The 26161-nt window shown below is 34.5% G+C and overlaps 1 protein-coding gene across 1 annotated transcript in view; it reads left to right on the top strand.

Moving 5' to 3' along the window:
- Window positions 1-26161, top strand: part of LOC150092741 (cholinephosphotransferase 1-like) — a 204806-nt gene that overhangs the window by 150271 nt on the left and 28374 nt on the right. Inside the window, exon 7 of the mRNA XM_090414422.1 lies at window positions 12313-12438. Within this exon, the coding sequence (XP_090270548.1) occupies window positions 12313-12438 (126 nt within the window). The remainder of the gene's footprint in view (window positions 1-12312; window positions 12439-26161) is intronic.

The raw sequence follows: 26161 nt of genomic DNA on the forward strand, positions 1-26161 counted from the left end.
ACATTACACAAAATTTTTTTGTTGCCAATTTGCAGCGAGCAGAAAAGCTGGAAGTCATTAAGGGACATGAAAGTAGCGCTAGTAATACAATGATTGTGCGAGACCTGGGATACAGCGAGTCTACAGTTTGGACTATATTAAATAGGAGCAAAGAATACAAAGAACAAGGAAAAGTTGCTACTGCTTCTTTAAGCATGCAGATCACCTGAAATAGAAGCCATTTACTGATCAAGATGAAGCATCTTCTATCACTGTGGATTGAGGATTATAATCAAAAAAGAATACCTCTTAGTACAGGGAATATTCAGGCAAAAGCTCTTTATATTTTTACCTCATTGAAAGAGACCAAATTTCAAGAGGAATGTGAAAGCTTTACTGCAAGTTTAGGATGGTTTGACCCTTTTAAAAATCGAGCTGGACTGCATAACCTAATTATAACGGGAATCTATAAGCTAGTGCTGATAAAGATTCTGCGCCAAGTTTCGTGAAAAATTGCAAAGGATAATTCGGGAGGGGGATTACGACAATCAGCAAATATTCAACGTCGACGAAATTGGTCTCTTTTGGAAGCATATGCCAACAAAAACTTTCCTTGCTAAAACTGAAGCATCTCAACAGACTACAAAGTATCTAAAGATCGTCTTACACTCATATTAGGAGGCAATGCAGAAGGCGACTTTAAACTCAATCCTATGTTAGTTTATCATGCGTGAAATCCAAGATCTAATATTTTGAAGAAATCATCACAATTGGAAAAGAACTCAGATTTAATGAACTGGATAATAAACATGCGAAAAACTTGCTCGATTCCCATTCATAGCGAGCATTGATCTCCTTCAACTAGGAGAACAGCATGCATATGAAGAAGAAGATAATGAGTGTGAACAAGAAGAGAATGTTACGACTACGAAGTTAACTGTGAAAGAACTTGAGCTAGTTTTCAATCACATTGAGCATGCTAAGGAAATATTGTTTGATGCTGATCCTGATATTAAACAAAGCTTCGAAGTCCGTCGAAATCTTGATAAAGCATTTGCCAGCTATCGCAAATGCATGATAAGATGAAAAAGTCTAGCACGATTCAAACATCTTTACTTAATTTTTTATATAAAAAAAGTAGCTCAATCAAATGGTTAGACTTAAATAAAAATTTAAGCAATTGATTTTTATTAACATTGATGATTTTATCCTCTAATATAACTTATACTGTATTTTTTTTTCTTCCAAATTTATGCTAACTGATGAATTAATATTATTAATTCATTACACATGAATTGATGGATTAATTAATCATATTAAGCGAGGTTTGCTTGTATTTGTATCCTAAGACAAGATCATGTCTCTTTATGAACTAACTTCTGGCCTCTCATCCGTTGTCTCTGCAGCCTTCAAATAACAAAAATAACAGTATGCTCAAAATCTTATTTAGTTATATATCTGCTAACTCTGTATCAGAGAGAGATAGTGTTTATTTTTTTATTTTGTTTTTAGTTTTTCTGTACAGGAATGCTCTTCCTCTAAATAGCTATCATGCCTTCCCTTTATGCTAAACCTTGAATAACATGAGTTGCAAGTTCAGGTCTTGCATCCATTGATAGTTACTCTATATACCTAGCAAACCTTCTCATTTTTCATTTTATTCATCTCTGTTTTCCAAAAAAAACAGCTTTCCTCACCAGTATTACCCAAGAGCTACACTAGTTTCTTAGCACAGCTGTTTATATTCCACTTTGTTTGTATCTAGCTTTTTAGTTAGTATAATTAAATATATTATAAAATTATAAATAAATATAATTAAATGCTCTTGCAGAGCATTTAATTATATTTATTTATAATTTTATTTTTATGTTTAGTAGTTGGTTACACTAACCAACTGCTAAACATAAACCAACAGTGCACCATGATGGTACACTAACTTCAAAGATAAACATGTTTTGAATCCTAAAGAATGAAATTCTAGTATTAAAAAAAAAAATTAAATATTAACCATATTCATATGTATGATAGATACAATTTTGTATATTTAGTAATTCTCTTTATCTCTCTAAGAAGGAGATTTGACAAATGTTTTCTTTAGAATAGCAATTAGTAAAAATTAATTTCTAAATATCCTATATGCCTAATTATTAAATTGATTAAAGTACAGAGGACAACTATATGGCCATTCAAGAATTACATAATATGAACTCAAAGAAAACATTAGCTCTCACTCTCTGATTCTCTCAGTGCTAAAGTAGACATGAAGGATAATCACTCTGGCAATAAAAATGCATTTAATTAGAGCAATTCCAATGGCGCTTCAAAGAAAAAAGACTTTACTGCATATTCCATCTTGCTCGTGCAGCATATATCACTTCTCATTAAACACATGACATTCTCACTAATATTTGAAAGCTTGATATGTTATACTGTCCTTCAGTGTGAACTTCACGGTTCCTCATGTGGAAAGTAGATAAAGATGCATATAAAAACTTTTCTGAGATCAGATCACAGAACTTAACTCAGTAGTTATTTTCTTCTCTTCAGCTCTCCTCTCTTGCTTACATTCTTGTTCCTCAGTGACAGCTGTTTTAAAAATTCACAACTTATGCACATATCCATTATTGAGATTCAAAACAAAACTCTAATGACAACATGACTACCATTACTACAGCAATTGCACCAATAGTGTATAGCATGGGAACACTACTATAAATAAACATACATCAGTATACATACAATGTGAATTCTGTGTAACTCCCTCAGGATTACAATATTATGGTATGCAAGTAGACCACTTAAATACATTTAAATTTCCTTTTCTATTGCTGCTGCTGAACCAATGGCAGTTCTGATAATACTAAGCATACAAAATGGTATTAGTGAAAGTGAACAAATATGTATTTTTTTAAGATTGCTTTATCATATAACAAAACTTATTCCTCATTAAGTTTTCACTCAGTATATATAATACTGTAAAAAATGAAAATAATAATGACAAAGTAATATCAAAACTCTGGAGTGTTGGGTTATGAAGAGCATTTGAGAAAATGTGAATTACGGAGTTTGGTGGATATGAGGAAAAGAGGAGATATGATAAATACCTCCAAGTTAGTTAAGGGATTCCAGAAGAGCATGAGGAGAAGATTCTTTTTTATGTGGATAGTTGTTGGTGAGTAGAATGCTTTTCCAGAGTGTATTGTGAATACAGGGATTTAACTTTAAATAACTGGTTGAATGGGCCTCCCATGATGAGTCTATTGACCCCATGGAGGTTACCAAAATAATAATTATAATTAGTAAAATGATTGTGTAACATTTTTACACAGCTATTAGGCAAAAAAATGTTTTATCCATATTATAAATAGAATATAGAACATTAAGATTCATTTTAAGGCTCTTTCTTCAGTTCAGTATGACTTGGGGAGGGGGGTGCTGTTGATATGAAGCTTTATGGAAGTAAATGTGCAATTTGCATACAACTGGTTGAGAAGGCCAGTGAAGCCATCTTGAAAATTGCTCATTCCCAATGGACCAGTACTGAAACAAACACACAAACAAAATAAAGAAGTTGCAAAATTCATTAGGGGAAAATGAATTTTATAAAAGTCTGAGATGGCTGGAATCATTTTAATGAATGATAAAGAACACTGCAATACATAGTATACATGTATTAATGTATTTAAACGTTGTAAAATTCATGCATACTATGTATTGCAGTGTATTGTATTGTATTGTTCACAATACACTCTAGAATGCTTTTCCAGAGTGTATTGTGAATGCAGGGATTGTAAATAACTTCAGAGTTCATTATGATAGGCATGTTACTGGTTGAATGGGCCTCCCACAATGAGTATTGACTCCATGGAGGTAACCAAAATAATAATTATAATTAGTAAAATGATTGTGTAAGATTTTTACACATTTTTTCCATATTATAAATAGAACATTAAGATTCATTTTAAGGATCTTTTGTCAGTTCAGTTTGACTTGGAGATTGGGGGGGGGGGGGGTGATATAAAGCTTTATGGAAGTAAATGTTCAATTTGCATATGGACCAGTACTGAAACAAACACACACACACAAACAAAACAAAGAAGTTACAAAATTCATGAGACTACTTGAGGAAAATGAAAAGTCTCAGATGGCTGGAATCATTTTAATGAATTATTGAAAAAAAAAAAATAGCTGGTGCTACATCAGAAGATACACCTTTTAACTCTTTAATTAAAATCAGATGTTAAAAGAGTCTCCGTGTTTGGGTTCCTTTATGCTAGTAACGTTCAGGGCCAGCTTAACACAGTAAGCAGGCCATGCATCGCATCAGAGCACCTTCTTCAAGGGCGACTGAAGTGAGTAAAAAAAAAATAATTTAATATTAGTGTTTATTAAATGTGGATATTCACTAAATATATTCTAATAAATACTGCGACTTTTAATAACATTTAGCAAAAACTGGAAGTTGTTTTTCGCTATGTGTAGTATAGAGCTGGCAGAAGCACTAAACGAGCCGGTCACTTGCTCAGAATGTCGTGTTACAGGGGTGCTTTACACTACTGACTTTCTTTTTTACATGCAGCGCATATTTGACAGTTAGGACGTGAGGGGTGTACATGTATTCAGCTTAACCTCTATTATAAAGTGACATTTGGGCCTTTTTTGTGGAACAGATCTCACGTGTTGTTTGTAAATCATCGCAGTTTTGGTTGCTAAACACACAGTGAATGTATAGCCAATTCACCCTAAGTTAAGTAGATTCAAAATTTAACCTAAGCCTTTACAAATCAGTGAAAAATTTATGCATTTCTTTAAGTATTTCTTTTCTTTTTTTTTTTTTTAAATTTACATTTATTTTTTATGTCTTACCGAATATTTTGTTCAATAGATTTTTTACTTCAGAATAAATCTGGGTATAATCGAGATGAAAAAAAAAAATTATCTGCAGCAGCAAATTAAAAGAAAAGCGGCAAAAGAACTTGAGAAAGAGAAAGGGCAGCTAACTAAATTTCTCAAAAAGTCTGAAGGTTTATCCACATACCTCTTAGATCAGGGGTAGCCAACATTTTATATTTCATGTGCCATATAACTCAAGTACAAAACTGCAAATGTTCACAAAAGATGAAGAAAGCACAACTACGTAGCTCGCAAGTATCAGGTGTAAACTGACTGACAAAAACCTGCGACGAACTGCTGTTGCTAACACTTGGCACCTCAGGATCAAACAATTGAATCTGCAAAAGGTATACACAGAACAATAAAATCACTAAAATTAATATTTTAGTGATTTTATTTTTGGTTAATATATTTTGCATAAATAGGCTTACTTTTTTATTATTATCACTGGGGTCCAATGCGCCACTTTTGGTGCAGTCACCATAATTTTAATTTATCTAAATTAAAAGATTTAGATAAATTAAAAGATTTATATTTAGATATTAAAAATTTGCGAGGACAAGGATATGATAATACACTGAATATGCAAGTAAAAGACACAGCGGTGTTCAGAGACAGACACATTAAATATGGTGATCACTGATGCCGCTAAAGTTAATACTGAAACAGTGAGTTTTTTTAGCACTATACAAGAAATTTATAATTTCTTTAGTGGTTTAGTAATGTAGGCTGCGCCATTGTAATGTATATATATATATAGTTGGTTACTTGCTACTTCTAATTTGTACATATACTGTTAATATCTCTTTATTGATCTACCTTAAGTATTCCATCTCATGCCTAGGAACTCCAGATATTTATTTGTTTGATGATTGCACTCCCAAAGTTCCTCTATAGGCATAGTAGATCAAGAATTATCTATATCTTATCCTCGCCAAGGTTTTTGCAGTCATGGCAAAATATTCGCTACCTATCTTAAATCACTTCTAGCCTTCGGGTTCCCGTTTGCAAGTCCGAATTGTGTTTTTTTGGGATCAGTGCATTGCAAAAGATTGGATCTGACAATGCTTTAAATAATCAAAACAAACAAGTTTAATTACTGGTCTAATAATTGTACACATGACATGAAAATACAAGTTTGATTCACAGAAGACTAATTTTTAGCCTAATGATCACTTAAATTTGATTCCTAGTATATTCTCTCACACTCACTTAATTAAATTTTCAATAAGCCTATTTTATATCACAACTATTAGGAGATTTCACATATATCATAGATTTCCTAGGTGCGCATATCAGTCGTAACTTAGCTTCATTCAGGCATCATACGCATATATATATGTGTGTGTGTGTATATCAGAATCTTATTTTTCTCTTAAACACTTAGTTAAAACTCTGGTAATTACATTGGTACAATTTATGTCATCAAGTTCTAAACATTCCTATAATATGATAGCAGGTAAATACTTCAACAACAAGAATTATCACAAGCACACATTTAGTTATCAAAAGAAATTCAATAGCCCAACTTCTTCCGTGGGAAGTTAACTGCGCTCGCGTTTCATTCGTCAGTAATTACACACATTTACGAGTAATACTCACATATTAAAACTACCTCCTTAAGTTAGATAACTTAACAGTTCGATAGGGAATTTTCACTTAATTCACAGACATTTAATGAAAAGATGGACTCACATGGGTCGCCTCCTATCTTGCATGTATCTTCCTTTCCTTATTCCTTTTCCAGTGCTTGAGGGGTCTCTCCTCCATTCCGTGTTTTTGGAATCTTTCTCTTGGAGTCGCAGGGCACCGATGAGTAGTCTCAACAGCTAGCAGGATATAGGGTAGGCTTTCCGGCACCTTGAACTGCTCAGCGAAGAATTGCGTAGGTCAGGGCGTGCACTTACTCAACAGAGCGGCAGGCTTCAGGACCAATACGGCAAGATTTCTCCTTGGCTTATCGCCTCTGGATATCTACGGCTGCAACTTGAGTGGTTCTCAGTGGACGGATCTCTGTCTTCCCCTCCAGAACTAACGGCACCTCTCGATCTTGATCTCTCATGGATAGATCACACCAGATAAAAAAAGGAAACCCCTTTTCATCTCAGATCCAAACCTTTTAACTACTAGTGACCCTGCACTTTGGATTAAGTTTTTGGGACCCCTAATGTCTCTGTGTGAGTCTTGCCCATAGGTATGAGAACCCTAGATAATAACACGATTTAATGGTTCTCGAATTTTCACTGACAAAATCTTACTTTCCCTCTTTATCTCCTTAATCCTGCCTACAGGACTTTCCTTTTGACTCCTGCTGTGCCCTTTCAATATTGACCTTGAAGGTCACCTGCGACGGGATTTGTAAACAATTTTCAAAAGGCATGCCGAAACTTTGGCGTTTCTCTTGGTTTCATTACCTCCACATCTCTTCTTGAACAATGAGTGAGTTAATTCCCTTTGGGCTTATTTTGTTCTTTACACAGATAACTTTACATAGAAAAATAGATACATTTGTACAAGGAAATTTGGGTGTATTTCCACTGTAAAAGGTCTATGTTTTAGATCATTTATATTTTGGGAACATCGAAATTTTACAGTTTGACTAAATGATGGGATGTACTAAAAAAAAAAAAGTACACCAAAAATTTTTTGGTGTACTTTTTTTGCACTTAAAACTTTATATCAGATATCTTTCCAACTTTATCAGATGGAAAACGAGGATTGATGCTCTTCGTTCACTTAGATATAATACTGGAGAAGATTTAGATTATATTGTAGAAATTTATGATAATATTCAAGTTGACAATAGTACAAAATATAAAGCAAAAACATTAGCTTTAAAAATTAAAGATTATTGATTTTTGTGTTCACTTATAATCTTGTATTAATTTTGTGCAGGATCTGTAGTGAGTAAAATGCTTCAGAATCCAAACACAAATTTAAGTGAGTCTATAAACACGTTAAATAATGTAATCGACTTTACTAAAGAATTTAGATCAGATAAATATTTGAATATTATATTTGAATCGACAAAAGTGTTAGCATTAGATTTAGAAATTTCTCCTGGAAAGCAGTACATTACGCAGATGCAAAGTAGAGATTGTTTTGTTATGAATGTTCGGACGAAGCACTAGTTGATTCGCAATATACCTAGGCTGTTCAATAAGTAATAAGACTAATTTTACTGTCGCGAAACCACTCATCACAATATTAATTTCTTTGGAATAAAGAAATGTTGTCTGTATTAACAAAAGAGGTTTGATAGATGGCATATACGGGCTGATGTGCCAGAGTGTCACATGACTAAACGCAAGTTTGTTTCGACGCGCCTACGAGCGATTGAATTTTGTGTGCATTTGCAAAAATTGGCATTGGACAAGCTTAAGAAGTTGTCGCCTTCTTGTTCCAGTCTTTCTTTCCATTCTGTGCACACATCCACTCGATGCTGCATTTGCTCCGGTGTCAAAAGTTCAGAAATCCATCGGGCGCAAACACGTTTCAGTCCCAAATGAGTGAACACTTCCCACAGAAATATTCTGGACAACATGCAGCTAGCGTACTGTAATTCTGCGATCTTCCTTGATGATAATCGCTGCTGTGTTGATCATTGTCTCTGTGATGGACGTTGAAGGTCTTCCCTCACGTTCAAGATATTCCACATTTTGCCTTCTTTCCTTAAAAGTTTTACGCCAGCGAAAAACACTTGCCCTCGACATTGCTTCATCGTGGAAAGCTTCATGTATCATGTTAAAAGTGTCCGATGCCGATTTTTGCAAATGCACACAAAATTTAATCGCATAACGCTGTTCCAAGGCTTCCAAGTTTATGCCAGCGAAAAACACTTGCCCTCGACATTGCTTCATCGTGGAAAGCTTCACGTATCATGTTAAAAAGTGTCCGATGCCAATTTTTTCAAATGCACACAAAATTTAATCGCATAACACTGTTCCTGTTCCAAGGACGCTTCCATTTCGACGACTGGTCGAGGTTCATAGGCGCGCCGAAACAAGCTTGTGTTTAGTCACGTGACACTCTGGCACTTTAGCCCGTATATGCCATCTATCAACCTCTTTTGTTAATACAGACAGCAACATTTCTTTATTCCAAAGAAATTAATATTGTGATGAGCGGTTTCACAACAGTAAAATTAGTCTTATTACTTATTGAACAGCCCTCATAACTTTAAAGTTAGATTTTTTCTTCCGGTTGTGGACGCTATTAGTGATTCTTTGGCTGAAAGGTTTGATCTCTTGACAAGTCACTTTAACGTATTTCAGTTTTTATCCACTTTCAAGGAAATTTCTAATATGGATAAAGACACTAAGAAAACACTGTGATGATTTACAAGGTGCACTGATTGATGTTAAAAGAAGAGGATATTTGTTATAATGAAATACAAATTCTAAAGGACATTATACAGGATAGCAACAGTTTTAGACCCACTGAAATTATTGAAATATATATATGCAAATGATTTAGAAAGCGTCTTTATTAAATTAACAATTTCTCTTTGAATATTTTTGACACTTCCAATTTTAGTAGCAAGTGGCGAACGATCATTTTCAAGACTCAAACTAATTAAAAAATATCTATAATCTAGTGTTTCACAGGAAAGACTGGTTGGACTGTCAGTGATTGCAACAGAAGGTGGTATCTGCAAAAAACTAGAAACAAGTGAAATTTTGGATAAATTTGCTTCCATGGAATCAAAAAAGTAGTTTTAAATCATTTAATTTTTTCATATTTTTTCCCCCATTAAAAATTAACTGATTATTGTCATTGTGCAATTTTTCCAGTTTGTACATCTGTAGTTATAATAGATCATAGCCAGTAATCGGCAACTTATGTATTTGTAATTCTAGTATATAAAAATATGTACAGGTAGTTCTCACTTAATGAATTCCTGCTTTATGAATTTTTGGGTTGGAATTTTTATTTTAAATTGTGCACACGAAGGACATTACGTGTATGTAATGCCATGATGATCAGTTAGAACAAGTGTAAGTCACTCACACACCTTTGCTATGTGAGTGTGTTATTCGTAGTTTTCTTCAATTACACCTGAATTTTTATTTTGTTTTCTTTTACACTATAACCCACTCAATTTTCCAATAATGTCAAAAAGAAGCAACAGTGCAAAACCATAAACTGAGCAAAAGAAATAAAAACAATTATGTTAGAGAAAAAATATGAAATTATTACAGCCATCAAGCGTGTAGCACTGAGAAATTTTCTCTTTCTGTTTCTACTGTTTGCACCATTTTAAAGGATAAAGATAAATATTTGAAAGAAGTTAAAAAAAAAAAAAACTATGAAAGGAGTATAGCATAAACTTTGTCCTCAGTTTAATGATAATTTCGAAGGCTTTGAAGACCCAACGAAGATTGTGAATTCTGAAACTCAAACGATCTTAGTTACCCTCACCAGTTGTAAATGGAAGTTTCGGAAGGTTATGTTAATGAGCTGCTTCAATCTTCAATCACACTATGGAACTCTCACCTAATGATATCCTTGAATTAGAGGAACAAGAAAGAAATGAAGAAAAAAAGACGAAGATAACGAATATGAAAATCTAACTCAGTTTTTCACTTTAAAAAGGCCTAGAAGAAGCATTTAAACGTTTAGAAAAAGCTCAAGCAGTCGTTGAATCATAAGATTCAGACTTAGAACAATTTAGTAAATTTTCCTGAAGCAGATGACACTGGAGGTCTTCTTTGAAAAAAAAAAAAAAAACAGATGCACCAAAGCTTGCTAATATATCTCCTACTACCTCGACAGCTGCCGATTCACCCAGTGATATAGAAATGAGCTAATTTTTTTTTATTCAAAGAATCTCTTTTAATTTAAAATTTTTCTTATGTTATTTTTTAAATATGTAAATCTTTGGCCAGTAAAGTCTTTTCTTATCACTTAATATTATTTTATATTTTATAAATTCCTTCTTACAAACGTAACTCTCACTTATAGCATTATTTCTAAGGCAAATTCCCGATTTACAAACAGTCACCAGGAACCAATTAATTCATAATAGTGGGAACTACCTGTGTATATTTTTGTGTGTTTTGCAATTTTTGCTGTGTTGTTAATATATTTATTTTTCAAAGTACATAGTTTAACATAATTTTTTTTTTAAATGTTGTTAATAACATTTAAAAAAAAAAAAAGAGTAAGGGGTGCTTCACTTAAAATTGCATCGGGGCTCCAGAACCCCTAGAGCCAGCACTGGTAATGTTCATGATCATCAGTGGCTCTAACAGACACTTAAGCACCCATGACTTTCCATGTTTCCCTGGATTTTGTGGGTAACCCTATTTCTATAAGTATTATTTTATCATTAATTATGTGTATTCTACTGGCTGGTTTGCCTGGTTGTGGAACAAAAATAAAAAAAAAAAATTCCCCAGAGGGAAAAACCCTGCCAACTTCATATAGACCAGCTAACTCACCTTCAGTTGAAAAACCCTGATAAAAGGTTCTTTGCATCCTATAAAGGATTTAAACGCAGGTCTTTCTAACCAAAGTGCTTCATCTATACTGACTTGAGCTTAGAAGCTCTGCTAGTAACATGTTACTGATTTGTAATATAAGATAACATTATTGTGCATTTTAATAATAAAGGATAAAAAATGAATTTTATCATATAATGAAATATTAAATTCCTTTGTATGTACTATTACAATATTACTCTTGATCCCATCCCATCTTCCCTTTTATTTGAGGTTTAGAGGCCTGTTACAGCAAGTAAATTAGCCTCTTAGAAACCTGATCTGCTTATGATATGGTAGTTAATCCTATCTGACATTGTCTGCTATGTCTGTAAATTGTGTATATTCTTCTGGCCAGTTTACCTGTTTTACAGGATGGGGGTGAATCTAGAATGAAAAACTGCCATTTCCATATGAGACTAGCTAACTCACCATCACTTTAAAACCCCTGATAGCAGTTCTTGTCATCCTAGATGGGATTTGAACTCAGGTTCTTTCAGCCAAAGAGTATCGTCAATATACTGACTGAGCTGTGGAGGTGCTGCAGTATTTATAAGTTCAGTGTAAATGATATAAATGTATAAATTTGTTTTATACATTTTATGTAACAGTACATTATTATAATAATCCTTAAGGCATTGTGTGTGTGTCGCAGACATTTTGTATACCTTATTCATTTTTTTTATAGTTCAAAATAACTTGAAATAATGTACATCATACAGCTTCAGTTATCTATACCAATAAGAAAATTCTTGTTTTACACTTTAAATTGTAGTTCATAATGACATGAAGGAGTCACTGAAAAGCAAACATATCATGACACATGCTTTACTGATATCTCAGTCTTTCTTCTACAACTCAGATGTTATTTTTCAGTAAAAATTTCATTATTAATTCTTATATCATAAAAATTGACAGTTAATTTACGCTCTATCCTGATTAGTGAATTTTCTTTTAGATTGCTCATATGACAAAAACAGAACTGGACTATTTAGATTCTATCCTGATTGGGCCAGGAATGCTCTTTCTTAATCAGTATTTTAATACATACTTCAATGAATATATTATTCTCTGGCTATGTGTGGTAAGTACATTTAATCACAACAGATATTTTTCTATTAATTAACACTACCTAGAATTTTTTTTTTTCATCTTCTTTCCCAGGACATAATCCTCAACCAGATATTTTAATATTAATAGTAATTTGGTATATAGTGCAAAATTCTTAATTACAGAGTCATCTAAGGCCTGGCTTTAACTAGTGCTGTGTCAGAAGATACACCCTTTAACTCTTTCATTAAAATCATATGTTAAAAGAGTTTCCATAGATTTACCTTAAAGGAAAATCAGAATCAATAATGTAGATTCTTTGCAAGTTCAATCTATGCACCTGCAGACCATTTTGAAAACTTTTGCCTTTTTACCATCCACATCCACCTTGGATAAATTACTACCTCTATCCTTGCTTGGCATTTATTAGGAACCTTGTTTGTATCAATTTTTATTCACAAACAAGCCATCCTGCTAAGAAAATTAGATGGTACATCAGGATTATATCAAATTCTTAGAATCTGATAAATCTGGCCTTGATTGCCATTCCATTGACACTAGTCACAGAGTTAATTGGAATCCCATCACACAAACACACTCAAGATTTAAATTTGATCTACTGTTCCTTGAAATGTGAAACTTTATAATACTGTTCAAATCTCAGTTATTCTGATTGAATGGCTATTTGAAAGTTGTGGGAAGTAATCATGAGTAATTGTTAATTTATGTAAGCCTCTATTAAATTGAAGAGGGAGGTCATAAAAAAGAAATATATTGTTTCCCTTGAACTCTAATATATTTGTGTGCCCTCCTGTTTACTCAGCTGTGACCCAAGACATGAGTAGTACACACATACCATGTGACTTGTGTCAGTTTTGGATGTTATTATCTGATTTTTTGTTCTTTCTAATGTCCTTGCAACAGGGAAGAAATATATAGGATTAATCAATTGTATAATTTTTTTATTTACATATGCTAACCATTATTTAATTCATAATAGTTCTTGCAACATACAGCGATATCTCGCTAATCCGAACCTCTTTAGTCCGAACCCTCCAGTAATCCAAACTGTGGTTTGAAAGAAAAAAAAAGTTTTATTTATTACATATTATTATTTTGCATACTAATATTTTTTTATTAAATAATTATTATTTTAACTGTTATTATTTATTTCATTATTATTACAGTACAGTATTTCTTTCATACTGTCGATTGTACGATTATATTGTGAGCCAATTTTGATTTATTGTGTGTGTTCACGTTTTCTTTTTTATACTGTACAGTACGTACTGTATTGTCAGCATGAATCACAGCTGTTATTAATGAACTGATTAGTCACCACTATTGCACAATGTTTGTGTATCTTCCCTTCAACAACAACAATGACTTAGCGTAAAGCCTGGTTGTATATAACGCTCAGCTTTTCTTTGATTATTGAAATGAAACGTTGTCTGAGTTGTTGTTTATTCTTTTGTGTTTTTGTAAGTTTTCAGTGAATGATTAATGATTGTTTCAGTTTTTTTATTAACGTCATTTTTTTATTTTACTCTTTTTAACACTAAAATTTATTTGTTAAAATAACGAATAAATTAAAAATAAAAATAAAATTTAAAAAAAAAACGAAACGAATTAAAATTTATTTCGCTCCAGGTCTTGTCGGATAAGTGCAGAATAATTCAGCATCTAGAAAAGGGTGAAGTGGCTAACTTGCTACTGAATACAATGTCGGCAAATCTACAGTCAGTGACATAAAATAATAATATAATAAAAGACAGGATCTTAATCCCGTCTTTTTTTTTAAAACAAAGGACTAAGCAAGGCCCTTAAGAGACAAACTCTGAAAACAAGTGATTTTTCTTTACTTGATTCTAATTTCTGCTGTTTACACATGGTTTCTTTAAGAAAGAAGTTGTCATACTCCCATCTTCAGAGACATTTTAAAGCAGAAAGCTAAGCATTTCCATTCACAAATTTACCCGGATCAGAAATTCAAAGTAAGTGATAGTTGGCTAGAAAAATTTAAGAAATGCCATGGTATTCGGTAACTATCAATATCAGGGGGAAAACTGTCTAGTGACATTTCCGTCGTAGAACCATTCCAAAAAGCTTTTTTTAGAAAAATTCTTGAATTAAATATAACTGATGATCAAATTTATAATGCTGGCGAAAGTGGTTTTTGTTCGAGGTCGTTACCAGAGAAAACTCTAGTTCACAGAAATGAAGCCTCAGCACCCTGTCGAAAAATGTCCGAAGAGCGTGTCATGATCATGCCTTGTGCAAACGCCTGAGGAAAATGTAAATTAAAGTTACTTAGGACTGGAAAATCAAAAACCCAAGACCATTTAAGAACTGCTGCCTTTCGGTTTTGTACCGAAGTCAACATAAAGAGAAAAAAAACTAGATGAATGTCGAACTTTTTTCAAACTGGTTTCACAACGACTTTGTACCGTCTGTTAAAACTTATTTAAAATCCCAGAATTTAGAATAGAAAGTACTTTTATTATTGGATAACTGTCCTTGACATTCTCCGGCAGATGAATTGATTAGTGAGGACGGAAACTTTACGGCTATGTTTTGCCTCCAAACTGTACTCCATTGTTACAACCAATGGATCAGAACATAATACAATCCATTAAATTCAAATATCGTCAAGACCTGCTTTTAAATATAATTTCCCAAAATTATAACATTACCACATAATAAAAAATATAAATTTGAAGAATGTACCATTCTCAGTTACCTGTTCTTTGAAAGCCGTCGAACCTGAAGTAAATCGAGCATCATGGAAAAAACTGTGGCCTTCTAGAATTTACCAAGATAACTACGGTGATACATAAAAAGAGGAAATTCAAAATGTGCATAATTTGGTTAAAAATATAAATCCAGATGTTGAAATTTCACAAACAGATGTTACGGAATGGATTACAAGTAGAACCGAAAGTGAATTTGAAATCAAATCAGATGCTGAAATTATAAATATGATGCTACAGAATGAATTAGATGACGATAAAGAACTTGAAGAAAAAAAATAGTAAAACATGAAGAGGCAGTTGACAGTTTTAATATGTGTATAGAATGGGCTAAGCAGAATGATATGCCATTCCACAAAATTTTATTGCTAATGCAGCTCCGAGAGTCACTGATTTTCTTTTGCTTCCAATAAGCAAAAGAAAATCAGTGACTTTTTTACAAAGAAATAAAAAAACTTTTTGTGTGTGTGTTATTTTGTGAAACGTTTTGTGTTTTGTACAAGAAAGTGATATTTTTTACACAAATTAAGTTATGTACTGAACTATGCAATTTTATTAAATCAGAATCCTTCACAATACAGGTACATGCAAACTAATTTTTTTACTAAAATAAACTTGTGTACTGTATTATTTTTTAAGTTTTACATTGCAGTACAGTACCTTTTTTCTATCAGTTACTTCATTTATTTACAGAATTAAATTGATGTGCCATTAGAATCTGATTATTTTTGTCTTAAATGCAGTTATTGTTGTCTCTTGGGGGGAATTTCGCTAATCCGAACGAGCACAGTTTTTATTGGTTCGGATTAGCGAGATTCCACTGTATTTCATTAAAATGTGTCATTGAAGTGACTCCATTTCAAGACTTACTAGCTTAAAATAGAGTTAACCTCTTCAAGGAGTGGGATAGAACGATTCTGTCTTGTCACACTTATTGATATATGGAGGAATATATTGACAAAACATTGGCAGTCATATATTCTTTGAACTCATGGTCCTTATACAAAAAGAAAAAAAACAACTAATCTTCCTTTTAAATGGCCCAGAGGTCTATAATATATTTATTTTAGGAATCTAAAGAGCAGCATCATGCCTCTCTCAAAGCAGTCTGTTATAAAATGATTACACATTTTCTAATTTTTCATGGGTAGGCTTCCCTTTCTTCTTTATGATAGGATTTTATAGAAGAGCAGTTTATGGAATCTGAGATTGCAGTTATTAGGAAAGGATTTAAAGATACTTACAACCAACATCCAGTTGTTCTAGAAAGTTGCTTTTGCAGGAACTTGGATAAAATGGTCACCACATGCCTCTTATGCTTTCTTGAGTAGTGCCCTTTTTATCAAACACTCATCATGGCTTTCAAATTCACCAGTGTGCATCCCATACCATTTAATACAACTGGAAACATCCATTAAATGCTTTCTTATAATCTTGTGCCAAATTTTTTACCCCACAGAAAACTGGCAGAAGATGTTAAGTTTTCTGGCTTCACAGAATTTTAAAGGATCTATTCACCTTTGGCCTTAAACATCATCTTTCTACTTTTTATAAAATTTTCAAGTACTTGAACTTTACAAGTCAGGATGTTATTCATACTCATCATTACCTACTGCTAAGTGATTGGTACAATTATTTCACAATATTCAGGAGAGAAAGTTGACCAGTGTGGTAAGGAAGGCAAAATCAGATTATGAGAAGAAATTAATCAAGCAGGCCAAAAGAAATCTCAGAATTCTTTTGTTATGTGGCAAGTATCAGAAAGAATGCCTATGATAGGATAACTTTAATGAGTGCTGATAGCAGAGAGGTGATGGAGACAGCAAAATAGTTGAGCTATAAATTGACACTTCAAGGATATGGCTGTGGCAGAGATGATGGATTGATGTGAGAACAGAGGTTGGTGAATTGGAGGTACTTAGGATATTGCAGGATCTCACAAATGCATTGTGATTTTCAATGGGATATCAGCTCACATATTATGAGAATCTCCAAAGGAATTGGTGATGCCTTTGACTAGGCTGTTTATTTAAGGAGGATCTAAGTCTATGGTAGAAAATTATAGACCAGTCAGTATCCCAGGAGTGGTGGTAAAAGTACTGGAAAAGTTAGTCAAAAAGAGAATTTGGGAATGGGTGGATAAGAATATGATACTATGATAGGCATCATGGCTTGTGAAGGGTTGGTCATGCCTTAGTAATTTACAAACTTTTATAATAGAGTGACAGCCAAGTTGAATAAAGGAATGGTTACATGATGATGATACTGCTGAATTTTTCAAAAGGCATTTGTTAGTATGCCACATTAAACTCTGTTACCCAAACTGGAACAAATTCAAATGGATATGAAACTGGTGATATGGATACGGGATAGCTGATGGACAGATACCAAAAAGTAGTATATGGAGGAGCAGAATCCAGGAGAAGGCAGGTGGCTAGTGATGTGCTGCAGAGCTCTGTGCTTGGACTACTGCCATTTGATTGTATGTAACTGATATAGGAAATAATTTGAAGGGAGATATTCAGCTGTTTGCTGGTGATGATACAAAGTTGGGCAGAGTAATAGTTAATCAAGGTGATGTAGAGAGTTTGCAGGATGATTTAAATATGCTGACAGTATGAACAAAACTTAATGGATCTTAATTTAATGTAGAAAAGTGTAAAGTTATGCATTTTGGGTAACAAGGATCACAAGTTCTGTACCACATTGAAGGAGCTTTACTCCAGGACATTGATGAAACCAGGAGGGATTTGGGGGTAGTCCATGACGTGAGAAACCTTTATCTGTACACTTTCGACTAAAGGTGAGTTAACCAGTCTCATACAGAGGTGGAAGGCTTTTTTTCCCAGTTACTCAGATTTTTCATCCCTCAAAACAGGCAGACCGGTCCTCTTGTGAACACACACGACTACAGTCATAAATACTTAAGGCAAGGAAGGCAACGGGAAACCACCTTGCTTCACAGTTATCTCCCTAGTACTCAGCTGCAACTTTCTTAAAGAAAGAAAGCCACAGGATTAGGATTAGCATTCCATTCTCAGGCAAACAGAAAAAATTTCCTCACCTTCAGATAAGGTTGTAATTAATCTTTCAAACCATCACCTTTCATGTTGAGAAGAATTCATTCTCAAAAAGAACAAGAGGGCATCCTTGGAAACTGAGAATGAATGCCACTAAGAAAGGGAGGGGGGCTAGATTTTTCTCTCATAGGGTGGTGCATGATTGGAATGGATTGCCATTGGAATGTTGGGAGTGCAAGCAGTGGGAATGAATTCAAGAATAAGTATGATAGCTGGTGTAAGTAGTATGTTGGCCTCCCTCTCTGACTCCCTGGAGGTGGTCTCTCTTAATAATAATAATAAAAGCTTAAGTTTCAACTATGCTGATACTCCTGGTTACATTCCAAAAGTTGATTTTTTGTGCAGTGCTGAAAAAGGAGTTCATGCATTCCCATCGGATTCTGCCAATATTATCATACTGAAGGATGCTGCTCTTCTCCATTCTACATCAATTCCAAGATCTAATATATCAATCTCAGAATAAAAAGCTCTTCTATCACTTAGGAAGAATAGAAATGTTGTAATTCTGAGAGCAGAAAAAGGAAACACAATGGTAGTTCTGAATACAGAAGATTATAATGATAAAATTACTTGTTTACTTTCTGACTCTTCCACCTGCTCAGTTCTGGATCATGACCTTATATGGACAACTCATGAAAAAAAACACGATTTGCTTAAAGATATTCCAAACTGACTACCAAAATTATTACAAAAGCTCAAGTTGCTACATCCTATAACTCCATGACTTTACAGGTATTCTAAGATATGCCATCTGGCATTCCTTTAAGACCAGTTGTAGATAGCATCAACTCTGAGATAGAGGTGAGTTAGGCTACCTTATGTAATGTCTTAAAAGGCATAAATTGGAGAGTTGATGCTATCTACAATTGTTGCCTGTGGAGAAGATCCTGAGACGAGTGACCAAGATTGTATGAGGTCTATGGAATGATCCCTGCGAGGATAAATTGAGAGTTTGTGGATTGCAAAAAGTTGGTTGATAGGCAAAAAGTGTGGGGGGGGGGAGTAAAATGTTTCAACACCTGGCTAAAGCAGAACAGAACAAGAGGTCATCCCTGAAAGTTGGATGAGCATGTGGATAGCAAAGGCGTATGGACTAGATTTTTCGCTTGTAGAGTGATGAATGAATGGAATGGGTTACCTGGGTCGATTGTAAGTGCTTTGTTTGTTAATGGTTTCATGGAGAGGTACAATAGATAGTTTATACTTTGGATTTTCCACGATAAGTCTTAGGATTCCATGGAGGTGATGTCACATCCAATAATAATAAGAATCTAAACTTGATAGCTTCTGGATGTTCTTTATGTAAGAGTCATACGACTTTATGTGATTTCTTAAAAGGCTAGCCAGATGTTTAGATAATGCATAAGTTGGAGAGTTGATGCTATTTACAGTTGGTCTTAAAGGAATGCCAGATGGTGTGTCTTAGGATATCTGTAAAGTCATGGAGGTATAGGATGTATCAACTTGAGCTTTTGTAATAATTCTGGTAGCCAGTTTGGAATATCTTTAAGGAAATCCTGTTTTTTTTTTTTCAAGAGTTTTCCACATAGAGTCATGATCCAGAATTAAATAGGTGGAAGAGTTTGAAAGTAAACAAGTAATTTTATCATTATAATCTTCTATATTCAGAACTGCCGTTGTGTTTCCATGATGGTAGTTCTGATCCAATCATCCTTTGTCTGCTCTCAGAATTACAGTATTTCTATTCTTCCTAAAATGATAGAAGAGCTTTTCATTATGAGATTGATATATTAGATCTTGAAATTGATAAAGAATGGAGAAGAGCATCATGCTTCAGTCTGCTGATATTGGCAGAATCCACTGGGACCATATTAACTCCTTTTTCGGCACAGCGCAGCATAAAAAGTCAACTTTTGGATTGTAACCAGGAGTATCAGCATAGTTGAAACTATTTTTTAAGAATGAGTTCTTCTCAACATGAAAGACGATAGTTTGAAAGATTGATCACAACCTTAACTAAAATTGAGGAAAGTTTTCTGTTTGACATCATCAAATTCCTGCCATGTACCCATAAGGGGTGTACAGGATATGATAGTACTACATGAAAAAATTATATCATTACTACCTTCCTATCTACAATTTTCCTCCAAATCAGTCTGTTACTTGTCAAGACTCCAACATTATCAGATCTTATATTTCTATCGTCTAAGGCACTTTGTACCATATGGATTCACCTATATCTTGGTCTTCCTCTGGGTCGTTTTGCTGCCAACCTGGCAGAGAACACTTGTTTTGCTAATCTTTCCTCGCCCATTCTGTTTAGGTGACCATACCACCTGAGATTAGCTCTGCTAACGCATTCCTGGATGTTGACAATGTCAAGTTCTTTCCTAATATCTTCGTTTTTAATATGATATTGCCATTGATGCCATCTGTTCACGCCTATAATCTTTCTCAGGACTGTCATATCTGCGGTCTCTAGTCTTTGGTCAAGTGTTTTACTTCTGACCCAGCTCTCAGATCCATAAGTTAAAACTGGTTTGAACACTGTCTTGTATACAGCTAATTTAGTGTTCCGACTAATTTCTCTCTTATTCCATATGAATTTATTTAATTGACTTCCCACCATACCAGCTTTGCTGATTCTGTTGTCTATTTCTATATTTAATTTACCATCTTCAGTAAAAATCGTGCCTAAGTAGCTGAAATGTTTTATTTGTTCCACAGGTTCTCCATTCACAACACAGTTGACATTTTCAATGATTCTGCCTATTTTCATTGTCTTTGTCTTTTTATTGCTGACCTTCATACCATATCTATTACAACAGCTATTCAATTTAGTCAGAGACTCTTGCAGGCTTGTAGCGGATTTATTTAGAAGTATAACATCGTCTGAATAAAGCGAGCTGACATTAACATCTCCAATTTTGATATCATGTTTAATACCACTTTCCTTCATAATGTGATCCATATAGATAATGAATAAAAGACGGGATATTGTACACCCTTGTCTCACACCAGATTTAACATTAAACCATCTTCCTGTACTTCCTTCAATTCTAACTGCTGACTTACAACTCAAATAAAGACTAAGTATTGCTTGATATAATGCCCCATTGACACCATATAACTGTAGCATATTGAATAGCTTCTCTCTCTTGGCACCTTGTCATATGCCTTTTCCAAATCGACAAAACTTAAATACAGATCTTTGTTATATTCCCATGCTTTCTCGACTATTTGTCGTAAAGTGAAGATCTGATCCTGACAGCCTCCATTTGGCCTGAATCCAGCTTGTTCTTCACCAAGCTTTTCTTTCACAATTCTTCTCAACCGTTTCTCAAGTATACTTGCATAGATCTTGTCAGGAACACTCAGTAGGGAAATACCTTTGTAATTCTCACACTCAGTTTTATTTCCCTTTTTATATATGGGTACTATGAGAGCTCTACTTCAATCATCAGGAATTCGTCCCTCTGTCCAGGCTTTCCGAACTATGCAGTGCAGCCACTGTAAGACTCTTATACCACCATACTTCAGCATTTCTGGTCAAATATCATCTACTCCTGCTGCCTTTCCACATTTCCACATCACCTTTGATGGCTTTTTCTACTTCAAGAATGGATATGTATTCCTGACTGCATGCCTCGTCAGTGTTTTTTACCACTGTGCTGTCATCACTGCTTGTTTCATTTAGCAGTTTTTCAAAGTAATTACTCCATACTTCAAGGATATCTTTTTCTCCTGTTTTCATGTCACCTTTATCATCTCTAACTCCTTTTACAGCACTCTTTCCTCCATTCCTAAGCTTCTTCAACAACCTCCAGAATATTTTGCCACCTTCTTGATATTTATTTTTTATGTTCTTGCCAAAGTCCTCCCATGACTTTTGTTTAGCTAGTTTTACACAGTGTTTAGCATTCTTGCATTTGTCTCTATATTCTCTAAGAGCACAAGCTGACTTATTTGACAGGAACTTTTGATATGCTTTCTTCTTTTCCTTCACTGCCTCTTTAACTTTCTGTGTCCACCAGGGAACAACCTCACCACATGCCTCTCTGGCAGAATCAATCAATATTTTCTTCAGAGTTTACCACTGAATCTCCAAGGTTTGGTTCCTGTTCTCAAATTCTTTCATTTTTTTCTTCAATAATCTTTGTGTATTTTAGTCTACAGTTCACATCTGAGAGCTGCTCAACTTTTATTCGCTTTAAAACTTTCTTACATGTTATTCTTTTCAATATGAAATTCAATTTTATCCTGCTCAAGACTAAATAGTGATCACTTCCAATTTCAAATCCTCTATACACTCTGGTGTCCTGCACCAGGGAGAAAACATCACTATCAACAATAACATAGTCAATGAGACTTTTCTTATTCCTAGCCTCTTCTCTCCATGTGAATTTGTGCACATTTTTATGTTGGAACATGGTGTTAGTAATAACCAGTCCATGTCCTGAGCAGAAATCCAACAGATATTTGCCATTATTATTAGCTTTGCTCTTTTCTCCAAATTTTCCCAAAATATTTTTGTATATCTCACAAACATTTCCTACTCTGCTATTTAGATCCCCAGCAAGGACCAACTTTTCATTTTTCATTGTGTCAGTTGCTTTTTCTAAAGCATCAAAAAATTCCACCTCTTCTACCTTAGTAGAACCTTCTGTGGGACCATAGGCACAAATAGTCTCATTGTCTAGTTCCCCATTCTGATATTTGCCCACATCACTCTACTTGAGACTGACTGCCATTCAAGAAGATTAGCCTCGTATTTTGTGTTGAATACTATGGCTACTCCTTCTTTTCCTTGATTGTCATTGCCTGAATATAACATTTTGTATTTATTGCTAAGAAAGATCTCACCAGTTTTTGTCTTTTTTGTTTGCCAGCCCTATTATGTTGATCTGGTACTTATGGAATTCCTCAGCTAACTCCATTTTTTGCCATTCAGGCTATTTATGTTGATAGTACCGATCTTTAACTCTGGTGATGTTGAGTTGGGGTTTGTTTTCAGATTTGTTCCAGTAGCTGACTTTTTGCTGTTTGCCCTGGTTCCCTGGCAAAAACAACAGGGGCCTTGTTTAACCAGGCGACGCCCCAGCCGGCATGAAATTTTGTCATGTTGTTCCATCATTTTTTATTTTGGTTTAACCAATAAGAATACAATTTGGTCGGCTAAATCCCAAATTGCCAGCCCATCCTCGTTCGTTCAGTATCCAAGTAGATACCCAACAGGGTACACCACAAGAAGGTGAGGATTGGACATTAGGTCAGAAGCCCTGGTCGGTTCTCCGCATTCCTTTAAAGGCAATGTGGAGGTCTCCTCTCAGTTATACAGCTTTTGACTTAGTATGGAATAATGAATCAAATTTCTTCATTCTGTTTGCACAAGAAATAATAATAAAAAGTGTGGATATGAGCCTTGATAGAGATAGGGTAAATTTATCACAAAGCTCCTTTAACTCTCATATGTGAATGCATTCATTACACTCAGTTTGCATTTAACATATTAGTTCCATATACCTCGATCTATTTTTTTGTTTTAGCCAAGTTAGATGTCATTTCTTGGTATAGCATTAGCAATATCGTGCAAGGCTCATATCAATGATTTCCACAATCCACAAAACCTTTAAGTGCCTATTCTGACCCTCAAAATTAGTGGAAAGGTTGAAAAGTTTTCAGTTCACATTGGTCCAGAAGTCTTGCAAATCCACCATTTTGTAGTATTGGCACAAATGCAATCTGCAGTACAGAATATCAAGAAATGAGCATAATCCTTAGTAACTAGCAAAAGAAATATGTAATATGAATGTATCTCATAGCAGGTGCTTAAAATGACCTCTGTTATCAGCCATGCAGCCATTCAATGTCTAGTTCGAGCTTTTTCAACATATTCCTGCAGGTCATAAACATTTCCCACTGGGATAGATTGCACCAAGGGATTTAGGTTAGATGACCAAAAAAGCTATTCAGTTGGTCTAATTCAATTGGTGAGTCTTTCAGGAAATCTTTGATCAAGTTAACTTAAGTTTTCACATTTGAAGAGTGGTGGAACTTTTTCATGAGTGAACCATATGTTTCTCCTCCTTGCCAAGGGAACATCATTGAGCACATCATGGGAGATATTTTGCCCAAGTTTTGCAATAATGCATAATACAGAGGTAACCCTGTTTGCCAAAATATTGTATATGGGACTCTATTAATCATCTAAAAAAAAAAAATATACCTATATCGATAGAAAATTGCTGATGTCTTGAATGAATAACTGTGTGTGAATTTTGATTTTCCTTATTGTGATTATTGTAATCGCAATAATCACAATAAAGAGATATTGAAAATATCTCTAGTAAGCATTACTTCATTTGTGAATGGCACACAAAAGAGAATTGTTTGTCCCACATGCACTGTTGTAGAAACCGCTGAAAATATACCAATCAACAGTATGTTAAAGATACCAAGCAATGTTATAAGCTAGGTGTTAATCCTTTTTCCCAAGTAAGCAAACAGACAAGTATGTCAAGTTTGCACCTGTACGTAGTGCAAGACTGCGGCAACTCTTGCAAGTAGTACAAGACTGAGGCAACTCGTGGTAAAGGTCGAGTAAACTCCGATCACATTCCTTAGTATTTTTCCCCTAATGCAAAGCACATCCCCTTGTGGAGATGTATGATGCTATGCATTAAAGGCCGGTTGCCTCATTCTTGTACTTGCAAGAGTTGCCTCAGTCTTGCACTACATACAGGCACAAACTTGCATACTTGTCTGTTTGCTTAATTGGGAAAAAAGGATTAAAACCTAGCTTATTAAATTGCTTGGTATCTTTAACATACTATATACCCAAGGTAAAAAACTTTCTACATCTTACTCTCATCCTGAGATTTTTATTTATGAGGTCAAAGCACCTTGTGGCAACTTGTTTAGGTAAAATTCATATAAGCTCTGCATTACTTCAACCTTCATATTTCAGGTCTGGCTCCCACTGATGAAACCTCAATAAAGGTCGAAACCGGTCTGGGTAGTGACCCCTGCCTTTAATGCATAGCATCATACATCTCCACAAGGGGATGTGCTTTGCATTAGGGGAAAAATACTAAGGAAAGTGATCAGAGCTTACTCCACATTTACCACGAGTTGCCTCAGTCTTGTACTACGTACAGGTGCAAACTTGACATACTTGTCTGTTTGATTACTTGGGAAAAAAGGATTAAAACCTAGCTTATAAAATTGCTTGGTATCTTTAACATACTATATACCCAAGGTAAAAAAACTTTCTACACCAATCAACAGTGATGATTATCTGGTAAAAGTGCTTTACAATTTGGTTAAAACTGATTTTCATGCATGACTGCATATAGCTGCCTCAGGAAATGCTCTCTTGTACTACAGTCCTCCATGTGTAATGTGTAGATTCCTTACCAGTAGATGTGTTATGTTTTCCTCAGTTTCCAGTATCCTCACTGTTTTTCATCCCTCTCCACTATGTGGCAGAAGCTATTCTATGCTGACAAATGGTAGTAATGAAGATGAATGACCGTTCAAGAGCATGGAATTTGACAGTTTGTTGAGGGAGGGGGCAGGGCCTCTTGATAAGGCTGATGTGATGTGATGTGATGTGCTTCATGCACATTTCCATTGGCAATTCCATAATAAACATGCATATATGCCAATTCAGTAAATGTGAATGCCCTTTCCATTGTAAAACACCAGCCTATAACTCAGAAACACTGAAACAAATAGTAGCTGCCACATGCTTGGTATGCGGTTATTAGACTGAACTCGGCTCAAGATACATCATCTTGCATGTGTTTCATTGAGCTACATTTATTTTCATTTGTATGTTGTCAACATTAATGCTTCAACTTGAGCAGTGGGCTGATTTCTAGACCTGCATCGATTTGAACCTTTTTTTGTTATTTTAAAATGTGAAAAAACACCCCAACACAACATCACCGGAGTTAAAGATCGG

The sequence above is a fragment of the Typopeltis vanoorti genome, chromosome 25 (genome assembly GCF_054136105.1).
Source record: "Typopeltis vanoorti isolate ZY-2024b chromosome 25, IOZ_Tvanoo_1.0, whole genome shotgun sequence".
In the NCBI taxonomy this organism is placed as follows: domain Eukaryota; kingdom Metazoa; phylum Arthropoda; class Arachnida; order Uropygi; family Thelyphonidae; genus Typopeltis; species Typopeltis vanoorti.